Source organism: Poecilia latipinna, unplaced genomic scaffold, assembly GCF_001443285.1.
Source record: "Poecilia latipinna isolate Pla-1442-1.1 unplaced genomic scaffold, P_latipinna-1.0 Scaffold740, whole genome shotgun sequence".
Lineage (NCBI taxonomy): Eukaryota > Metazoa > Chordata > Actinopteri > Cyprinodontiformes > Poeciliidae > Poecilia > Poecilia latipinna.
The window spans coordinates 237,037-259,595 of record NW_015113356.1 but is presented as its reverse complement, the minus strand read 5'-3'; the positions used below and the strand labels follow the sequence as shown (position 1 = coordinate 259,595).

Sequence of the window (22,559 nt, the reverse complement as noted above, 5' to 3'; positions counted from 1 at the left end):
TGAGTGCTCATCCAACACTGGTGATTCCATACTTTTTGCCAGGGGTTGTAAGTCAGGGGTCGGGAACCTATGGCTCGTGAGCCAGGTGTGGCTTTTTTGATGATTGCATCTGGCTTGCAGATTTCGGCTTTTCAGATAAAACATGAAATATTATCACTTGTTTTAATCCATCCATCAATTTTCCACTGCTCATGCCCTGTTAAGGGCTACAATTGGCTGCAGGAGCAATTGTCCATTATTTTAATTGGATGATAATAGCCTACGTTGGCTGTTGCTGGGTAAACAGCTAAACTCCCCCTTTTCAATCAGTCTGCCTGCTCATTAGCTGGTCAAAGCTAACCCTTTGACAAAGAAGATGGCGAAAAGAAAAAAAGATGATGAGTATCATACATTTCAGGACAAATGGACTGAAGAATTCGCCTTTGTGGGGAGAGCAGGTTCTGCGATGTGCCTAATTTGCAATGACAAAATTGCATCGCTGAAATGGTCGAATGTATAGCGGCACTTCGACACACGCCATGCTACCATTGCATCAAAATACCCTGCAGGAGACAGCAGGAAGAAAGCATGCCAAGAGCTACAAAGCAGGGTGCAAGCTAGCCAGCAGCAAATGCGCATATGGACTCGGCAAGGTGACTGTAATTCCACTAGTTTTGCTGGATCTTTAGCAATAGTGTCCAACCTACAATCACGTTTAACGGATGAAAGCCTCAACGCTTGCATGAAGCTTAACCTCACTAAGTACCAACCAGACTACAAAGCCATCAACAAATCCATGCAGCACCAGAAGTCGCATTACTGGTGAGTATTATAACAACATTATCTAAATGAATAAATTCAGAGGCTTATTATACTCACATTTAGTTGAATTCAGTCTTAAAATATATTATATGGCTCTCACTGAAATAAATTTTCAAATATTTTGCTTTCATGGCTCTCTGAGCTAAAAAGGTTACCGACCCCTGATCTAAGTGTTACTTCCCCAACCTAGGACTTATCTGCCTTCTTTAGCATGAAAGAACAACCCCCTTTCCTTGACAATAGACAAATGGAAAGACCATCTGTGTTGGGCTCCACAGAATCCCTGAAACATAACAATCAGGGATTCACACCTATTGTCCAATCAAGTGTCTCTTCTCTGACCAGAACCTATAAAAGGAAGCCAGATCCACTGTTGATCAGAGCAGACTTGACAGACCCCTTGACTCTGTATTTCTGTTCTCACCTTGCAAGGTTTGAATACATTTCTTATTTCTTCTCATCCAGGCTCTTGCTAAAGTAATTTTTTTCCTCGGCATGACGGTGGCAGGAGTTTGTTCCACAATCGGTGGGTTGATCCCTGCTCCTTCCTCCTCCATCATTGTGTCCTTTGTCAGTCTGCCCCTTAGCAGCTGTGGCTACAATCCAGTAGCTTGCCACCATCAGTGTGTGAATGTGTTTAGGAATGGGTGAATAACTTAATGTAGAGTGTAGCACTTTTCTATTCAGTTCAACTCAATTAACTTTATTGCCAGCTTTTAATTTGGTTGCTGGGCAGTAAGAGGCAATTGTCTGGCTGCTTTTAGGATGTAGGTGATGGGGAGTTATAATCAAAGTCTCTGTCTTACCGTCTGCTTGTTTCAGATGGTCTGAGTTGAAGTCTGTTACTTTGACCTCTTTTATGGGCCCAACTTTGTAATTTTTTTTTCATTATTTACCCAAGGCTCTGTTTTGGGTTAAATAAAAAACAATTCTTTTTTAATTTAAACCTTTGCCTGGCTTTCCTTTGACTGCTCAGTCCATCACAGAAAACCAGACCCATTGTTGCACAAAACAAATAAACCCTTTGTCTTACCACAACGCGCAGCATCTTCACAACTCCGTCATTAAGGGATGAGTCCTTGACAGCTGCCTTGACCTCAATGCTACGCTTTCCTTCCTTCATTGGAATAATGATGAATGGTACAGATCGTGTAGTTTGGGGTCCAACTCTGACCTCCTGCCGGTACTTCCCACGCTTGGAGGCTACGCTGCACACGTTCTCTTCCTCAATCAGTTCCACACGAACCTTAAAAATATTACAAAGACAGAGAAAGATACTGGCATCACAAGTGTATGGAAATCTAAAAAGGTGTTTCAAATATTTACATAAAATTGTTATTTATTGAATAGCAGAGAATAATGTTGTTCTTTGTCAAACTGTTACATTTTTTCCTCAATTTCCAGGAATATTTTAAATTTTATTTTGGAGGAATAATCTTAACTGCTGATGATTTTTTTGATCTTGAGTTCTGATCCAAGTCAGATGTTCAAAAGTCAGGTAAACAGAGATAAATGTGAAAAATGCCATTTTAGTACTACCATTCTTATTTTTTCTTAATCTTTGACAGTTTCACTTATTTTTTCCTCTCTCTCCTTTAGGACTTACAGTAATAGGGTCTGGGCTGTAATTGTGAAGGATCGCTTTAATTTCAAGCTGCTCCCCTCGGACGGCTGAATAAGGGAGTTGGAGATCGATGAAAAATTCCTTGCGAACAATAACCTCCAATGGCTCACCAACACAGAGACCTATAGGGTGAAGAAAAGAGACATGAAATAAGTGGTGCTGAAATTGAGATGGTAGGGAAACACAGGCGACTCCTCACCAAGTGTCCTTGAGAGACTGATGCCGGTGAACTGCCAGGTCGTCATTGAATCACGTAGTGGGATATGTCTCTCCAACGATGTGGATTCACTGAAACACACACAGAAAAACAAAGGCAGTGTTAAAACTATAATTAGAGATTATTAGTTTAGCAAACTAAATGTCCAGTGTTTTATTCTTTTACTGTTGTAGATTTTTTTCAACTTCATCAAATGACTCACCAATTAGGATTTCCTGCTGGGCAAACAGGAAGTTGGATGTCGATCCATAGCCAACTTTCAGGGAACATGGATCGAGAAACAATTTCATAGGTGTCCATGTAGCTGTCATCTGATTCACCTAAGTACATAGCATGGTTTGTGTTTCTTTAGTTATTAATCACATCAAGGCTTTCATTGTGGGGTCACTTTGAATGGAGATGGTGTGTGAAATCCACTTGGATGATTGCTTGTTCACTGTGTTTCTCTGGTTAACAAGATGTCCAAATTGCACACACACACACGCGCACACACACACACACACACCCCCACACACCCCCACACACACACACACACACACTAGCCAATCCCTGTATCCTATAAATGGTAGTATATTTTAATGGATCATTATCTATGATCCATTAAAATCATAGATAATGTCCTTTCCTACATATCTATCATATTGGCCTGACAATCAATACGTATATTTACCAATAGGTGTTTGATCACTTGGATAAGTGAAATAATTGTTCCCAAGATTTGAAAAAATCTGGGAGAAAAATTTGGATATTGCTCCATTTCACAGTTAATATTTTAATTTCATCAACATAATTCTCCTATTATCACTGGAAGTAAAATTAGCATTTTGGAGTCTCATCTTGAATTTAACACAGTTTTGGGGAAGGAGGTAAAGATTATGGTGATGGCATCAGTATTTATTTATAAGTATTTATATTCAATAATTGAGACTGAACTCTTTTCAGATTTTACTTACCAAACGGAAATTAAAGTTCTGCGCAAGTGGGTCTTTTAAATGGACAATGACCAGAAACATCCAGCCAAAGTAGTTACAAAGCAATTTAAGGACATCAAAGTCAATGTTTTGGCATTGTCTTCACACAGCCCTAAACTCAATATTATGGAGACACGGTGGGCAGATCTGAAAAGGCGTGTGTGAGCAAGGTGGCTTATAAACCTGACAGCAGCTCTTTCAGTAGAAATGGGACAGCATCCAGGAAACAATAGTCAGAAGGTTGTGGAAGAAAACCCAACATGCTTGACCCAGGTCATAAAGTTTGAAGGCAATGCTACCATATACCGATTTATTTTTAAGTTAAATCTTTGCCTCTTACTTAGGGTAGTTGTGACTTCCTCAGCAGTGGTGTCTCTTTTCTGTCTGGATGTTGTTTTGCATTTCAGCTCTGAAATTGAATACAAAATATATTTTAGATAAATAACTTAATACCCTTAATAAGACTTTTTTTTTAATCAAAATAATAGTTACTGTGTTTAAACCTTCTGCCAATATGAAAATCAATCAAAAACATGACATCACATTGTTTTCATCTAAAAATAATTATGATTATCACTGTTTAGATTTTTAAAAGAACAATTAAGGATTCATATCATTAAATGTAACCCAACTCCATGAAGGTATTTGAATTGTATGCAGAACCTCATTTAGTTGGACTGAGAATAAAAATACAAACTTCACTACTAGGTGAAGTGAACTCACCTTGTCTGTTGGCAGTTCCTGCAGCGGTGCTTGACTCAAACAGCAGCCCAGCATCAAAGAACACGTTCATACTGTTGCTCCCACCACCTGGTGTGCAGCCTATGTCATGATGCTCTACCTCGTCCCACACCTGCAGGGTGCAGAGATAAACCAACCAAAGACTTATGGTTAAAGAAAACCAGACATACACAGTCAATTTCTAGATTTTTAGATACGGTAGGATGTACCTTTTTCTGGGTGAGACGGTGCTTGTTGTTCAGGACGTAGACGCCTTTGTCAACTGCGACGAGTCCCACGGCGGCCCCTGGATCTCCTGTGACTTTCAGAGTGAACATCCTGCGAGGCTCATAGGAAGGAAGTGGCCTCTTTGACTCCAAGGTCAACTACATGGGGACAAAATATTTCCTCATAATGCCAAACATCTACATACCAAGAATTTGTCCAGGTTTGACTCATAGAGTCGGTGGAATGAGTCTTACTGAGCCCATGCACGAGTCTTTCACATCCACCCAAACAGAGTCCGACACCACTTCATTATCGGTTGAGTGGTAGTAGGCTATGATGCGGAACGAGGGCAACATCTCTTTGGTGATGGGAAGAATTTGGGAAATTAGAGCTTGGCCTCTATTTCTGTAGCGCTCATATTTCAGCAAGTGGCCTCTGCTTAGGATCTGGAATGTGCAGAATTATATTTTAGTATATATCAAATATGTCTAGAAAACTAGCACAATTAAGAGGAGGCAGCAATTCTGTGTGCGCATCACTGGCAAGTGCAATAGAAATGTCTCACCAGGTATGTGATATCCTTTTCAAACAGCAGGTTATTGAGGATGAGGTTTATCTTCAGAAGGTCTCCTACTTTTACCTCAGCTGTGTCTATTGCTGCAAGGATACAAAGTTGCAAATATTGTTAAGGTGTTGTTAAGGTGTAATAAATGAGACTGGTGACCTGCACAGGATGTCTTTGAGACTACTGCCTACCTATGTGGATGTAGCTCTTGCTACTGGACAAATAAGCAAATGCTTCCATCTCAGTCGCTGCTTGTCTTGATGGTAAAAGATCACCTTTGTCCGTTTTTGCCTGTAATTTCATTCAGATATGAAATGCCTGAATGAAAATTACATTCTGTAATTTCATTGTACCACTTCAAAGACAAAATAAGTTTTTACATTATTCTTAAACAATTTGCATCCTAGAATCCTGACTGTTGACGTGTAATAAAAAAAAAAAGCAGGAAACATGTTTTTCACATTGTGATGCGTTGGAGGCCCTGATGTTCGAGCTTGTCCTGCAGTGATTAGATTGGCTCATACATCATCAGTGTGATGTTTAGTCAATTCCAGGAAATTGTTGTGGCCTCGACTTTGAGTTAGAGGTACAGTAATTCATCACCAACTAACTTACAGTGATTCTCAGATTGGAATCCGTTGCCGGTATATTAATGGTGACTCTTGCCATCCCATTGCCTGCTGTGATTCCCCTCATATCACCAGGACTTACTACCACCGGGACATTTTCTGCTGGACTGTCATCGGGATGCACTACTTCAACCTGTCATTGAGTTCAGAAGAATGAATTAGACAGGTTCTGAACATTTTAGAATTAATATAATAGTTTAGTTTATGCTGCATGCAGTTAGAACAGTGCTGGGCCCGCATTACCTTAAATGAAACTACATCTTATCACATGCCTATTGTTGTAGAAAACCTTTGTCCTAATTTGGGTCTGGACTTTTTCCTTCCAGGGTGGGAAGAAAAAATGTGTGCCAAGATATCTTCCATGTCTTGACACACACACACACACACACACACACACACACACACACACACACACACACACACACGCACACACACACACACACACACACACACACACACACACACACACACACCGTTTATTTTTTTTCTCTTCATATGTTCATGTTGAGTTGTGATACTGCTGTGTTGCTGCTGTTTCTCTGACAATCTACTATTAAAAGAATGTCAGCAGAAGGGCTATTATTAGTCTTGAGGTTATTTTTCAGTATTCCATTTCGTTTCATCATAGTTGATTTGATCATTTGACAACAGATAGCTGCATGATTAGTAGTTTAGTTATGGGATTTGTTGGCTGAATTTTTTGACTATAAGGTAAATTTTCATTAATAAATTCTCAGTTATTCTGGTGTGTGTGCAGTGTTTACAGTCCAGTAGCATTGAATTCATTCCTTCTTGAGCGACTGATATGTTTGACTAAAGAATCCTGATTATCAGCTGTGGCCCCAACTTGATTTATCACTTTATTAATAACTTAATTGCATAAGCCAAACATTAATGTACTCCTTGTTGCACAACATAAAGTAACCATGCACTTAATACAGACATAATAAAAAAAGATCTTTACACAAACATTACAAATTTTAAAGCTCTTAATTACTAACATCTTAACAGTGAAATAAGAAAAAACAACATCTGGTTCCGTACCACAACGTCAAAGGACATTCCTGGTTTAAAAAATTTGGGGGTCCTTGTTAAGGTGATTTTGTAGGGCGACATGACAATCTGAATGTCTCTCAGCTCTGCTTCCACCATTTCATTATCTGCAAAAAAACAAATTGAGAAAATAGTCTTGTGTAATCTAATTAGGGAGAAGATGTCAATAAAATCAAGAAGAGGTGTTATTTCAGAGGCAATAAGGTGATTTCAGTCTGAGTTTAAGTTATTTTGCCTCAAGTTAAGAAAAACACCTTTGAATGTAAATAATTTCTTTAATACTCTTCACTGAGGTAGAAAAAGTATCTTTTTTTCAAATATCAGTGTTTCTTTTATCTCTCCTGTTTTCATGCTGCTGCTTGTTCATCTGATAAATATTTATTTGAAATGTAATAAAACACTGAACATGCAGCACAGTCACTCACCGCTCTCTGTCAGCACAGTGACAGACACAAAGATGGATCTTCCTACAAGATCATTAATTCCTGGGAAGGTCTGAGTGATCTGATTCCTTTGCAGTGTGACCTGGCCTGCACCATTCACAACCTATGATCCAACAACCCCAAGTTAGATCAGCCTGACTTTTTAATTTTTAACAACATAAAACATAGTTCAAGAGCTCACTGGGACTCGCGTGAGAGAGTGTGGGATGCTTCTCTTCACGTTCCCTTCCATGATACCAAACATCACATAAGCCGTCCCAAAAACCTCCTTTCCAAATAGATACCTACAACCAAAGGAATAGACAAATTAAGAACAAAAGTGACAAACGAATCATTTTATTTCAGTTATGAGGATCATAAAAAGTCATTGCATACGCAGCGTTGATGTTGATGGTAAGTTGTTCACTGTCGACGTAGAAGAAAGGGTCCACAGGCACCAACTTAACCTCAAAACTGGGAAGTACTGCAAAATGAAAACATCTTTTAATGTATTATTATCACCAGGTGAACAACAGAGCAAATGTTGGATAGATTTGAAAACAATCAACATAACTGAATGCTTACCATATTCTTTGACCTCAAATTCAGCATAATATTTCTGCTGTGGGTTGCTTTGGAACTTTGCCACCACCTTCCACAGTCCAGGGCTGAGAAAGACACAAACACACACAGAGGCAAAAATCTCTGATCAACTGGGGGAAAAAAATGTTGTCAACAAAAGCTCTGAATATCCCGTGAATCTGAAATCTGTCCAGAAGTCAATTCTTATGAAAAGGATTTGATTCTTATACTTTGGTCTCTCAAAGACATAAATCAGCCCAAATAGTACAGTGTAATTTAATAACTAGGCTTATTAAAACACAAAAATGTCAATAATAATAATAATAATAATAATAATAATAATAATAATAATAATAATAATAATAATAATAATAATAATAATAATAATAATATACAAATAAAATAAAAAATTACATTCTTGCTAATCTGCTAAATTTAGTTCCTTGTTAAGTGGCTTAGTTTGAATATTAATAGGTTTTATTAAAGAAATAAAACCTGTATGACTGATCAATCTAAACAGCCCAGAATTTAGATACACTCAAAGAAAATGTGCATTATGGAGGCTAAGAAACTTTTAGCCAAACTGTAACATGACCAAGTCTTTTATAGCAAATACATTTGTTTGAGTAAATGTATTTAATATGATAAAAACGTTTTATAGTTATTGTTAGAGATTTTTCAGTATTATCATTTTGTTATTACTTTAGTTCACATTCAGTCTATAGATCGTTGTGATTTTCTGTTTAAAGTGTTCTCTTCCTTATGTGTGTATGAACTGACCTGGAGGTCACGACTGTCTGTTCATCTTCATGTGAAACAGTTAACTCTGTGTTTCTCAGACCTTAAATTCTTATCAACCAGAATACCTCCTAACTGCCTGTCTGTAGTCGTATTTTGTCTTGTTAACAGTTTGACCGAGATTTGAACCGGGCTCGGACCATAGATCAGATATCACACCTGGAATTGGGTTGCTAGCTGTTTGGGTTAGAAGTTTTACGACCTCTGTTGTTTTTCTTGACTGCCCCCTTGACTGTTTTTCTTTGACAATAAAACAGGGGCTCACGCTGAAGCAGACCAGAATGCTCTGTGAACAGCTCGGAGGAGCAGTTGACGGAGTTTTTCTCCTTTTGCAAAAGCTTGGCCATAAAATTCATATACGTTGTCTGTGGTTCTTTTATATAGGATCGAGAAAAATACCCATCAGTTATTGTAAATGTACTCACCTGGCAATCTCACTAAGTTGGTAACCTCCAGAGAACATACCAGAGTTCAAAGCGTCTACATCAAGAGGTATGATAATTTCCTCAGGAGTCTAGGGTAAATATATACAATGGACAGATTTTAAAAGTTAGCCCATTTACATTTTGATAACACCCTTCATTTGCTTCAGTTATCTCTTTTAGCTAATTTTAGTATTCTCCTTTTCCTGAACTTAAATATGAAAATAATTTGCTAAATAGGATGAAGACAAATAAACGTGGATTGATCCTGGATATTAATTGTCGTCCTCGTTGTCATCTGAAAAAGAATAAAACATAGTACCATAATCTCAATGAGCAGAGCAACATCTTGGTTCTGATCATTTCTGTCCACAGGCTCCATTTGTGAAGTCAAGGCAAACAACCTGAAAAAAACTGGCAGAGAGACAGAAAGACCTAACAGTTTCTCATAGATTTTAAATACATCTTCTTTTCCAAATAGCACATTTATTTATAATTTAATCTTTTTTGTAAGTTTTCTATTTAAAAAAGCTGTTTGCTAGTCTGAGTGTTTAGTAAACAACTCTCATGTTTGTTTAGTTTGTTTTTCTAACTCTTTATTTCTGCTGTGATTTAAAAACTGGCTGGTTGGGAAATGAAGTGCCAGCCAGCAGAACGTAGCAGAACTGAATGACCTGCTGATGAGTAAATTTAGCCATTCAGGTCTGTTGGATAAGAGAGAAGCAGGATGGCAGCTCCCGAGGACTGGACTTCAGCACCTCTGCTTTAGTAATTAAATGACTTCATGAGAATCATGAATAAGTCTAATTTATTAACAAGAAATGAATACTGGAACACTCCATCACACCGTTGAAGCTTAAAGCAGCATTCATCCTGTTGGTTGAGCCAAGAAAAGACAAACAAAGAGTAGAGATAGGAAATGACCAATCAGAGGAAGGACTGCATGCAGCCGAGTTCCTGAGTTAACTTTGAACTTTGAACTGTGAACTGCTTCAACTGGTTTTGGGAGCTCAGATCATCATGTACATACAGGTAGAGTGAGCACTTTCTGTATGTATGTATGTAAAAAACAGATTTTTATAAATTAAAGTTACAAATAGCATCTTTAAGAAATTAATTGTCTGTTAAAGAAATTATTTATATATTTATTCATTTCATGACTCATTTAATAATTTAATTTTGTTCTTTTAACTTTCTATACTTCCCTTCTCTCCTCATTTTTTGTAGGCTAGTATTTGTGAATAAATTCCCCGTGTGTTCATTGTTACAGGTCAAACATTAAATAATTATTTTATACTTTGTCCTTGTGCTTTAATTCTTGGCAGCAGAGTGAGATGTCTGAGCCAATCAAATAATCAGGTAAGGCAAGTAAAACAAATAAAGTTGCACAGATTACATCAATGTCTATGGTAAATATATATACATAGGACTGCTTGCATCTATACATTTAGATAAAAACTATACATTTACACTTTTCCTAAAATGATTCTTTCCCAGATCATATGATTTCTGCAGCTGTACTTTATTTCTCAAGAGATAAAATGTATTTCCATACCTCTCACGTAGATTATTTTATGCGAGTAAGACTTCTAAATATGCTTTCCGTTTTGTCCAACATCATTGAAAGAGCGTCTTCTTACCCCTGCTGTTGGGAGTATAGAGCGTCTTGTCCATCTGTATGAAGATGTACCCAGACTGTAAGGACACCAGGACAACTTTTTCCAGGGTTTTGTCTGGAAAATTGGCTTGAAGATAAACATATTGCCTCATAGTGGGATCCTTGCTGAATTCTGCTGTCGGTATCTGAAACCAGAGTGAGAAGGCAGACTGATAAGAAACACTTCAGGCATATTAGCAGTCCTGTTATTGCAAGAGTGTTTTACTTACAGTTACTTTTCCAAACCCCTGGAAGTTATTCGCTCTGTTGAGGATCACGGATGTCCCAGTCAGCTTCTTGTTTTTGGTGGGATGGTTCATCACGTTGATCCTGACCTCCATGTCCCCTCCAGTGCAGTCCTGACATTCCACAAAGATGTTTTCTGCTGTTCCCACTCGCATCAGGTTGGGGGCAGACATCACTTTGCTACAGGTAAATGATATGGTGCATGGGTATTTTGAAAGAAAAGAACTACAGATTCCAACAAAATGCTGCTAATTTATGGTTTAGAGTGATTAGGTTATCATCCATCACTACTTCATTTATAGTCTACACACTACTAAAACTAGATTGTGAAGAGATTTTTCCATTTGTGCAGTGGATCTGATCTTAGATCTTATATAATTGCCATAGGCATCTTGGCTGCCTTTTTGATTAATGCTCTCCTTAGGTGGATGTCTTGGTAGATACCTATGCCAAATACATACCCATGCCACACACTTCTCAGATTTTTTACTAAAAAAAAAGTCACCTGTCCTTTTCTTTCACTTCACAATTTTGCATTCCAGAGTTAGTCACATAACATTCTAATAAACTTGGGTTGTTACACAACAGAATGTGAAAAAGTTGCCTTTCTGTGCTACTCTGCTCAATTCAAATCTTGCTTACAGTACAATCTGGGTTTTCTCCTGCTCACTCGATTCCCTCTAACAGCTTTTCTGCCAGACCAATCAGCCAACAGAAGGAGAAGTAGTGAACGACGACGTCGATTTTCCGCGCTGTTTTAGAATGGCAGCAAATGAAGTGAACGAAGCCGTTCACTATGTTGGCCATACTTCCGAATATTGAATTAGCATTAACAACTGCCTTGTTTGGCTCTACATATCTCTCTTTGTAGTGGAGGGTGGTTGTTTAAAGGGGAGGCAATTTTCCATAAGTTTCATAATGTCAAACTGGCGCAGGAAAACGTCAGCAATGGGGTAAAATTGAAAACCTCAAGAGTCCAAGCCTCCAGGAATCATATCTCATATCTCAATAGCCGAGAGGCCAGACTCTCTTTATGAAGCAAAAACTGGAACCAGGGGTCGATTTTTTATTTTATGAATACTTTTAAATGACATTGTACATTCAAACTCTGGAACTGTTGGCATCTGATTGCTGTAAAGTTGAGACCTGCTATTGATCCTTTGATTAAACATTTAGGTTGTTCACATTTTTATGATGACTTTTTTAGTAGAAAAAAGTCATCTTTTTGACAGATCAGTCCAAACAACTGATCTGTTGTTTGGACTATGTACTCAGTAAACCAACCATTGATAAAGATCCAAGGCTATGCAAACACAGAACGAAATGCAGGACAACATTTTGGCAGCAAGTACAGCAAAAAGGTTTAAGAGGGCCAAAAAAAACAAAACCATATAGTAAATGTTTGCGAACTATTAGTAATACATGTGAGATAATCATACAAGAAGTATACAAAGCCATACAAAATATTCTAATTTGGTTTCATAAATGGTTTACATTCAAAGAAACAGATATATTTCATCTTTAGGCTTTAATTTCTATAAATTTGTATTGTGCTGCCAACACTTGGGTCTACTTACAAATTAGCTCCATCAGCCAGAGGAGCCCAGGAGGCAAAGACCAGAGAGGCCAGCTGCAGCAGAAGAGTTCTTCTCATCCTCCAGATTGGTCCCTATCTGCTGCCAGTGTGAAGCGAAGCTCTACAGAGCCTTTCTAACTCTCCCAAACCTGAAGGTCCTCCCACATTTCCCCTTATCAAAGTCCCATCTGTTCTACTCTCATTTGCACACCTAAACATAAGCAGATGTAAGCATGGCTTCCTGGCAGTATGTAATTTAACATACTTCGTATATAAATTTTTCACCAGGGTATAAAATAAATGTCTGCTGTCTGATCAAATTATTACTCTTGTATTTGTTACTGGTTATCAGTGAAGAAAATAATGGATTTCCCATAAAATATTAAACATATTTTTGGTTTTAAAAGTTGTTAAACTCTTCATTAAAGAAAACAAAAACTAAAATCTGCATCAGACAGTTTATGTAGAAAACAATAACATCTGCATGGATACGTTGGACGTGTTCTGGTAAATTCTATCAGTTTAGGACATATTTTCTAACAATAACTTAAACTTTAGAAACATGAAATGGACAAACACTCAAACCTTTTCTGTCTTTGGAGAAGATCCGAGGAAGCTAAACATTTAGCTTTCAGCTAAATAATTAGCTAGCAAGACAAATATTATTTACCAGGTAAATATTTAGCTTTGAGCTAAATAATTAGTTAGTAAATTTAATATTTAGTGTAATTGCTAAGTAAATATTTAAATGGCAAGCATAAATGTTTAACTAGTTGCCAAAATCTGTCATTGTCTTGCATTTATTGATCTTTTTTTTGGAAATGTTTGTGTGTCTGATCAGTTTCAGCATTCCCTGATGTTATTGTGGTTGTGTCAGAACTTTTCATTTTGATGACACGTTCGCTGAGATGAAGACCTGCTTTAGAGGAACGAGCCATTCATTCTGAATTAGATCTGAACAGCTTAGCTAGATTTTGGGTTTGTAGTAATAGTTTTAAGAAATGCTCCAGTTGTTGTGCAAATGTGAAGAATGAACCAAAAACTCAGAGGAACTGGAAAACCAAAAATTCTTAAAGTCTGAACAACTTCTTCACATTAAGTTGCAGGTTATTGTAGTTTAAAGACTGAAAAAATTGGCTTACAAAACATTTTTTTAATGAATATTACATGCAAATTTAGGTCTAAGTAACAGAAAAAGGGGAAGCAATCTTAATTTTACAGGTTTTCAATAAAAGGTCGTACAAATAAATGTAAGAACATTTGAGAATGAATATGTGTGCAGGACCGTGCAGAGACCACTAAAGGGGCAGGTGCTCAAATAAAAAAGAGCACATCTAGCCGCATTTTAGGACAGAATATTAAAGTCACACAGCTTTCAGGGTTTAAACAATGATGAATTACAAATCGTGAGATATACAACTAGATTTAGTACATCTTAACATAACAGTTGCCTTGTATTATTAAATATATTGTTCACTACCAAAATTGCATGTTGATTATGGTAAGAACCTTTATTTATTTATTTTTCTTACCTGCGGTACTTGTTCTGACCCAGTTGGTCAACAATCCACTACCTTTGGCTGCTTCTGGCAGATCCTTTTTCTGTTTCTGACGTTTTTCCTTTATGTGGCATCTTTGATCTGAAAAAAGCAAAACATAATGAATTATGATCAGAACACTATATTAAACCACACTACCAATTATTTACCCTTGTGTTTAAACCAATATGTTTTTCAGTCCCTAGAACAACATAATATTACTTAAAGTCTGGATTGAGTTTTTTCCATTAATGACACGCTTTTATTGAGCAGGAGCAGCTTGACTGATTATTACAGATGTAGCAAGTCTGTAAAAAAGGTGTATATTTCACCTCAAATCCATCTTCACTATTTATGTATATTTGTTTTTCTTAGTTTCTGAATTTTATTTTGGTGGTGACGCTTTTATTTTCTTGCTTCCTGTTTGGCGTCATATCCTGTGTGTTCCCGCTGCTCTCCTCAGTTCGCCCCGAGCTGCGCTGGGGAGAGGTAAGCGTATGAAGTTGCCTTCTGTTTAAGTGTTAAAATATTCGAAATGTTCTTAAAAGTATGTTCACTGAGCTCACAACTTGTTATATTTTGTTGTTAAATTGTTTTATGTGTAGCGCAGCACATTATTGGGTATTTAATTCCCACATTAAAGACAATTATCGAGTTTACCATGCAAACACTTTTATTTTTGTTCTTTTGGTTGGTTAAGGTTTGTGTGGGGAGGCCGGAGCCCGGGAACTGCTGTGCCAAATGCATTTTTATTTTGAACAGAATAAACCCGCCTTCCTGCTACAACACACAGTGGGACCTCGACTGCTGGTTTCTGTCTTCACCAACAACAGATGAGTCGGATGGAACCGGCAACACATACATTATATATGTCATGCTAATTCAGGGTGAGTTATATCTAATTCTACATGAATATCCTTGTTGGACTTTTATTTAAGTGCTGTTCTCTTTCAAGATACATTTACCTAACGCTAGAATAAATGCAGTGTACATTATGCAGCAAAGAAAATTAGAAGATAAGAAATATATATCCATTATGGAGATGACAGGTTTTGGATGGGCGATGTGCCCCTATTGCTTAAGCGATACTGAAGAATGACCGCTATCATTGTCATGTCGGGTTTTAATCTTCTGACCCACATGCAAGAATACCCTCGGCACAAAGGAAATCAGTAAAACGATCTTTATTATAAAGAAAACAATAATCAGTGGGAAATCTGGTCCCGGGCAGGATCAGCGCTTCAGGGTTGGGACTAGAGGATGAGAGAAAGTTGGTGAGTTCTTTAGCTGAGAAAAATGAGGAATTGACGGGCAAAAACTGGAGCAGACTTACTCGGGGTGGAGATGATCACGACCGGGGGCATATGATTGTTCCAGGGTGAATATCTTGGAGCCGGGGGTTACTGCTGGGTTATTGAACGGCGGGGGGCGGCACTGGAGGGCGGACAAGACCAGCTCAGGTTCTCTCTGTGGTGAGAGCGAGGGAGGCAGCCTACTTGAAGATCCAGGGGGATCTGGTCACAATGATGAGGTGAGTACTAAGGCACCCGGTGGGTAGGATTCACCGGCTCCTCAGAGAAAGTTTCTGGGAAGGAGACACAAAACAAGGAATTCTCGAAGAGAGCAATTACTAGAATAAAACAAGAGGCCTGAAGTACCAAAACTGGCAAACACTCTGGCACCGATGTGCAGGCTGCCTCCTCCTCTTATACTCCTCCGGATGAGATAATGCCGAGCAGGTGGTTCAGATCAGCTGGTCCATGCCCTCCAGGAATAACCTCCAGGCGCCCCCTAAAGGATGGAAAGAAAACAGCAACCTCAAAAAGAAAACACCCAGGAACCCAACAATCATTAACGATACAGGGAAGAAGCTTTTCAGTTATTTTTCTTTGCTAGCAAAGTCATTAGCTAGCAGCTAGCTAATAGCACATTAACAACAGCCTAATGGCTGTATGATAAAAAATACTGAATCGATAGATAAGAAAATTTTTTCCTCACCTGACTGTCTCCTCCCCTCAGTAGTTCTTCAGAGAAAGGCAGATGCAGAGGCCTGTCAGTGTCTGTTGTATTTCATTACCTCCCTGCTTAAACCGCTACTCAGTGTTGAAGCAGAAACGATGCAACGTTTTCCGTTATCTGACAAGCAGCAAGTCTACTCCACTTTATTCATCAAAAACTTTTTTTTTAATTCACCAAAAACTGTCCTGTAATCTGGAACGTTCGCTACGTTGAGCTCCGCAGTTAGCCGCCCTATCACTGCGTGACAGGCCATTGCGTCATGCGTCACGGGCAAAATGTCAAAGGTAACAAGGTGACCGGAAGGCTTATTATGTTATTTTTCTTGAAAAATACAACAAAACGAACCAAAAACCAAATAAATTTAGTACATGTCATGTGTCAGAGGGCTTAGGAAATAATAATAATAATAATAATAATAATAATAATAATGTATTATTATTATTTGGTATATTTGAGAATTACAACACTGTAAAGTGACATGTGGGTCATTCTCTGAATTCAGAGCACTTTGTGTGTCACAGATTTATCTAAAAGATTTTCAAATAATGAAAACCAATTTTGAGAAAATCAACAAATGGAAATAGCGTTACATCACCGTAGCAGCGCCAGGTTGGCTAACTCTAGCTAGCTAGCGTGTTTGCTGGATTTACACTGAGGATGGTATAGCTAGCTAACTGTGTTCTCTTGGCTGCATGCCGGTTCTGACCATAGACATCAATACTAACAATATTAATGTCTATGGTTCTGACTATCACAACACCGGCAGCTAGCGTTAGCTAGGGTGTTTTTGTGTTGTGATGCGTTACATCACCGTAGCAGCAATGTAGTAGCTATTAAAATAGCTATATGGCTTATGAAGAAATGACCGATATAAGTGTAGCCTGTATATTCAGATATCTTTTTTTTTTTCTCATTTTGAATAGACTTTCTCCAAAACTACTTTTTCTTTTGCAATGAAACAGTGTCTTTTTCTTGTCAACCAGTATGGACTGATCCTAATTGTTCAAGCAGATTATTAACATATACAGGGTTATATAGGATATAAATCTGCTAAACGGGTGCAATTGGAAGTTGTTCTTGAGTTCAGCTCATCTTTGTCGTTTCTTTTTGGCATGTTGACTAATTTAACCCAGTCCTCTTTCTTTTCTTCTGTTTATTTGTTCTTCCATTTTTTTTCTGTTTGTCCTTTCTTCCTATTCTCTTAGCATGCAAACTATCAGACTGATCCAAGCTTTATTTGTGCAGCAAAATAAAAAAAATAAGAAACACTGGCTGCACAGTGGTGCAGTTGGTAGCACCTGTTGTACCAGTTGTAGCTTTGCCTGTTTGTTCTATGTTGCTTATTACTTTAATGTTATTAAAGTAGTAATATTACGTAAAAGAATGTGTCATCATTTTTCAGACATGAGACATATAAATAAACCACTAAGAACACGAATAAGTCAAGTGAAAGGACAAAGAGAAAACATATTTGAAACATGTTGTGTAAGCAAGCATCAAAAGTCAAGACTCTGAGACAAAAGAGAACGTCAGATTTTGATTAATATATTTTTATTTTAGGTCTTATACAGCCAACTCTGGACAACCTTTACAAACATTGCAAAAAAACATTATTGGATACATGACCATTGTTTTCTTGAGTTCAGTTACTGCTGACATGCAAAAGTGGTGTACTGATCTTCCATCTCCTCCATGCCCATGCAGGTAGGTCGATGTTCATCGCTCTGGCACTCTGCTTCTGAGGGCCAGTATTCAATCCAGGTCCTCTCCCCCAGCACTTACTGGAACCTAAGAGGAGCAGGGAGACACACACACACACACACACACACGAAAAGACAAAGAAAGAATATTTTCTGCATCCAGATCAAAAGCTATATGAGCTTCATATTATTTATTCATTTAGATGCAACTTTATGCCAGCTTGTTAACGGCAGCAAGGAGCTTATGGTGTCTCTGCAACGTGCTACGGGTCATTTGTTTGCCCCTTAGTGTGGGTCAATGTTCACACACTCTGTATGGATAAGAGGACATTTACATGTAAAGTTGTGTAATTCTTGTTAAAAAAAATGATTAAAGTTTTATTGTCAGTCCAGCCTGAAAAACCCCACAAAAACTAAAACCTTTCTAATATATATTAGCTCAAACTTCCCAATTGCATTCAGGATATTTTTTATGTTTAGTTCTCTGACCAGAATGTTAGCTTTTAATGAGCAGTGATGATTTTAAATGATCCACTTGCACAAGTAACAACTTACGTTTGCTTCTGGTCGTCTCTGTGAATGTCTTTGGATGATCCCATGATGAGGTAAGTTTTGCCATTTTGCAGACTCAAAGCTTCTCTACAGTGCTGATAACTGAGGAATGAGCGCAGCTTACCAGTAGGACCAACGTCAGTGCTTCCTGTGGTCAAATTGTAGAACAAGAAGACAAAGCGAGTGAGGATCTTGAGGTCACTGAGCGACTTGATACACAACAACAATCCAACTCATGGCCCTTCAAAGAGTTCAATACCCACCTTCTTTAATAACTTTCACTATGCGCATCATGTACGAGTCTGTAGACAAGTCAAAGTCACTCGTTTCCACCATAGCTTTGTACGCTGTGGGCAGACAATGTACAGGCTTGAGATCTCGTGTATTGCTCTAACTAAAAAAGTATGTCTTCTTTTGTTAGACATTTTCATGCCTGCTGTTTCTTACCAAACTCTATCTTGCTGGTCTCCGTGCTCTCGCAGATCTTAGCTGTGCGCTCATCGTTGTTAATCTGACCCTTTTTCTGCAGACTGCAGTTCTCTAAAAAGTGACACAAAAGAGATTCTGTTCATGTATGTTGCAGGCCGATGAAAGAGAGACATTTTAAAGAGGACTACTAATAAAACTGAAGGTATGCATGAAGCAGAAGTAATGTAATTAAATAATTGACCATGCCTAGCAAAACTATGTTGACTGTGAAAGTGTCCAAGCTTTTTATTCAAATACATGTAGAACAGTAGAAAACTGTAGACTGGAAATATTTTACACATGGTTTACACAATTATTAGAACCCTCAATAGCAGGCTCAGGGTATTCAGTATTTTGTATCTATGACCAAGAAAAGCTTTTCTGCAGATTGTAGCTTCAAAGTGGGGATGGCGTGTGCAGGTTGATGTGCAACGTTAATTTTTTCCCCACACAAAGATGTCTGCATGCGTGCAGGCCAAAAACTTCAATTTTTTTGTCATCTAACAAGAACCTCTTCATCAACGTCTTTCCTAAGCCTCCTACATGGCTTATGGGAAACAGAAAATGGGAATCTTTTGGCTTTCTTTCAACAGTGACTTTTATGTTCCATTCTTCATTAAAGATTAGGTAGTTAATGACTTATAATTGGTCATATGAACAGATTCTGCCATCTGTGATGCAGATATGCACAGCTTCTCCTAACTGTGAGCAGTACTTTTTGTCATTAATAATGTTTGGTCTTTGGTGTCACTTCACTAATATCCTGGGTCAGACTATTGAGGCCTTCATAGATCATAGGGATAAAAATAGCACAGCGTTTTATTTAGGGGTAATTGGGGAAAAAAGGAGGCAAAATACACACGCCGGCTACAGCATGATATAAATATTTCAGATATAAATATTTTAAAATCAACTAATTGACTCTTCTTCTTCCACTTCACAAACTTGCATCGCTTTGTGTCAATGTGTAACAAAATTTGATACAGCAAAGTGCGATTTTTACATGAAAAAGGGCGATTTTCCAAACTTTTTCAGAAAAATGTCAGCTTTTGGGAAGTAAACCATGTGTTTTTCCAACCTAAAATCCTCATGCAAACTATTCTTGTTTACCTTCTGCACAGGTGCATTCATTATCCCTACAGAGCTGGAGCAGTTTTCCTCCTTTCCTCTCTGGATGGTAGAATTTCACACAAGGTGTTTCTGAAATAGAAGAGGAACAAACCCCCACATATTTAAAACAAATGTATTCTTAGAATAGAATAGAATAAAGTAGATATATCCTTTATTGTCCCACAATAGAGAAATTCTGGCACAGCGGCAGGTTAGGTAAGTGGGAATGTGCATATTTATATAAATTTAAAGCATCAGAAAAAGAATTTTGTAGAGGAAAACTATAGCCCATCCCTTTTAAAACTTACGCTCATAGTACTCATAGACAGACACGGCTGCTGGCTGTAAGACGCCAACTTTTAATTTTTGTTGGATCCTAAAGCTGATCTCCTCTGGCTGTGTGTGTGAAACCTGGTGAGAGATTTCAAAATAAGTGAGGAACACTAATGAATAATAAAGAAAAAAAAAAACAAAACAAGAGAAGGTTGAATTATTTACCTTGTCCAGATAGATGACGAGTGAGCCTCTTTCGGACAGAACTGTGTTCATCTCATACCTTGCAATGGTGCGGGCGCGTCCTTTAGACAACTGCACACACAAATAAACATGTGGCCTGGGTACTTTAAGCTACAAAACTGACTTTGGGTTAAATGAGAAGTATAAATTCTAATATGCCAAACTCTGATGTGTAGTTCAAATATAAAATAAGTTTAAAAAACATGCTGAAATCAGCTTAAACACATTTCCTGTTTTGGTTATTAACAAAATTCAATAGATTTGCTTCATGCTATGAGTCTCAGGGAAATTTCTTTGGAGAATTGTCTTGAAAGCTTTTGATAGCACTTTATTTGACGGGCTGTGCATCAGACAGACATAATACTGTCATAAACATGATGCAGCACCTGTTATGAACACAAAGGAGTCTTCATGGAAGGTTATGAGTGTTGTCATGAAGAGTATAATGACACTTTTAATGCAAAGTCGACACTTTTAATGGACTTTTAATGTGAGTTTTGGCAGAACTTTGTATTAAAAGTGATATTATTCACAGAATAATGCAAATTTGGCCATTTTAATAGACCTTTAAGGCAACTTTTAATGTAACTTTGAATTAAAAATGTCATCATTTTCCAAATGACACTTCATGGAAACAGTCAAACATTCATGAAGACTGGCTCATAACTGGTGTTAAGTCATGTTCATGACAGTGTCATGTCAGTCTTATTTTGAAAAATTGATGCAACATCTCAAGACATCAGCGATCAAGTTAAAACATGGGCACAAATGGGTCTCCTAGATGCCACCAACCCCCAAGTTAGTTTTAAAAAAATGGTTTTAGAGTAGCAAAGTTAACGCTTCAGAGTACGCATGACAACAGTTCTCACATCATTCTGGCATTTAGCAAACAGAAATAATTTGGATATCCAAAACTGACCTAAACTAGGAAGAGCTTAGTTTGCTTTAATTTGACAAATAATAAAAAAGTTGCATCGTTTTATACACTGTATGTAAATATCTGGATTCAGCCGTAGGTTTCTCGTTTTAACTCTTACCGCGTCCAGATCCTTTGTGTCAACAGTGAATCCGGTGAGCAGGCCGATGTCTAGGATGGTCATTTTTGCGTCGCTGTCCCTGTCCTTATACCTTTGTGCAAAACGTTCAGAGAAATTTTTCATAATTTCACAGACCGTTTTTAGCACGAGCTGAAGTGAGGTGTACTGTACTTACAGAACATCGATCCTAAGCATGTAAATCTTGCCATCGTCTGTCTCTTTTTCTGAAGAAGCATATTAAATCCATATAAAGTATGCATTTTTTTAAACAAATCACATGAATGGAGAATAACAAAAACAGAACAAATGAATACCAAATTACCTGGGATTAGTTGGACAGAGAGATTAAACTTCTGACAGTCACTTTCCTTTTCTTTAGGAATAGCATAATAAAGCGAAACCATCTGTAACATCAAGAACATGTAGGATTATTGTGCTGTGATGTTACAACAAGATATTATTTGTCCAAATTTTGGACTTTATGCACACAAAAAAAAAAACTGATGAAAAATGTAACTATTTTATAGAATTCATTTGAACTACAATTATGTTTTAAGTTATCCACAATTCCCAGTAGAAAATATAGATTTTGCCTGGCCAACATTAAACTGTGCACATTTGTTTAATTTAGACCACACAATGTCCTCTTCATATTTCAATTAAAAGAAACAAATCTGTGAAAATCTGTGATCCAACCTTAATATGAATGAATTAAGTCAAAACATACTTTTTAGATGTGTTTCTGTTTCTAAACATCTAGCAATTCATGAGCACTTGAAATTATCTGTCCATATCCACTGAGGTGTTTATATATGAATGCAATGCAGATATATATATATATATATATACTAAGTTGGAAAACGTTCAGACACAACACACAATAATATATACTATATATATATAATATATATATATATATATATATATATATATATATATATATATATATATAAAATAACATAAAAAATAAAGACTTTTCAGACAAATGTGCATGTCACCAAAAATTCCTAAGCTAAGCATTGTTTTGTAAAAATGTTCACTACTGCCCCTACTATTTAATATGACAAACACTTTGATATGAAACGCATTTTAAAAAGAAAATCTTCAT

The 22,559-nt window shown here is 37.4% G+C and overlaps 2 protein-coding genes and 1 long non-coding RNA gene across 5 annotated transcripts in view; 1 reads left to right on the top strand and 2 right to left on the bottom strand.

The window, feature by feature from the left end:
• LOC106955499 (complement C3-like) overlaps positions 1-12,624 on the bottom strand; it is a 27,016-nt gene extending 14,392 nt beyond the window's left edge. For all 3 annotated transcript variants that reach the window (XM_015045706.1, XM_015045707.1, XM_015045708.1), the window contains exons 1-21: positions 12,513-12,624; positions 10,920-11,115; positions 10,673-10,835; positions 9,355-9,446; positions 9,036-9,124; positions 7,816-7,898; positions 7,627-7,714; positions 7,433-7,535; positions 7,234-7,354; positions 6,800-6,915; positions 5,742-5,888; positions 5,318-5,417; positions 5,127-5,218; positions 4,816-5,007; positions 4,564-4,719; positions 4,337-4,466; positions 3,954-4,022; positions 2,845-2,962; positions 2,625-2,713; positions 2,408-2,547; positions 1,835-2,047 (exon numbers count right to left, since the gene is read on the bottom strand). In XM_015045706.1, the coding sequence (XP_014901192.1) occupies positions 1,835-2,047; positions 2,408-2,547; positions 2,625-2,713; positions 2,845-2,962; positions 3,954-4,022; positions 4,337-4,466; positions 4,564-4,719; positions 4,816-5,007; positions 5,127-5,218; positions 5,318-5,417; positions 5,742-5,888; positions 6,800-6,915; positions 7,234-7,354; positions 7,433-7,535; positions 7,627-7,714; positions 7,816-7,898; positions 9,036-9,124; positions 9,355-9,446; positions 10,673-10,835; positions 10,920-11,115; positions 12,513-12,589 (2,574 nt within the window). In that variant the 5' untranslated portion in view covers positions 12,590-12,624. The remainder of the gene's footprint in view (positions 1-1,834; positions 2,048-2,407; positions 2,548-2,624; positions 2,714-2,844; positions 2,963-3,953; positions 4,023-4,336; positions 4,467-4,563; positions 4,720-4,815; positions 5,008-5,126; positions 5,219-5,317; positions 5,418-5,741; positions 5,889-6,799; positions 6,916-7,233; positions 7,355-7,432; positions 7,536-7,626; positions 7,715-7,815; positions 7,899-9,035; positions 9,125-9,354; positions 9,447-10,672; positions 10,836-10,919; positions 11,116-12,512) is intronic.
• LOC106955501 (uncharacterized) overlaps positions 1-17,982 on the top strand; it is a 25,119-nt gene extending 7,137 nt beyond the window's left edge. Inside the window, exons 2-3 of the long non-coding RNA XR_001426591.1 lie at positions 14,660-14,670; positions 17,972-17,982. This is a non-coding gene — a long non-coding RNA (uncharacterized LOC106955501). The remainder of the gene's footprint in view (positions 1-14,659; positions 14,671-17,971) is intronic.
• Positions 17,598-22,559, bottom strand: part of c3a.1 (complement C3a, tandem duplicate 1) — an 18,196-nt gene continuing 13,234 nt past the window's right edge. Inside the window, exons 34-43 of the mRNA XM_015045705.1 lie at positions 21,774-21,855; positions 21,627-21,675; positions 21,452-21,542; positions 20,397-20,486; positions 20,207-20,309; positions 19,899-19,988; positions 18,768-18,860; positions 18,584-18,667; positions 18,324-18,468; positions 17,598-17,856 (exon numbers count right to left, since the gene is read on the bottom strand). Of these exons, the coding sequence (XP_014901191.1) occupies positions 17,847-17,856; positions 18,324-18,468; positions 18,584-18,667; positions 18,768-18,860; positions 19,899-19,988; positions 20,207-20,309; positions 20,397-20,486; positions 21,452-21,542; positions 21,627-21,675; positions 21,774-21,855 (837 nt within the window). The 3' untranslated portion in view covers positions 17,598-17,846. The remainder of the gene's footprint in view (positions 17,857-18,323; positions 18,469-18,583; positions 18,668-18,767; positions 18,861-19,898; positions 19,989-20,206; positions 20,310-20,396; positions 20,487-21,451; positions 21,543-21,626; positions 21,676-21,773; positions 21,856-22,559) is intronic.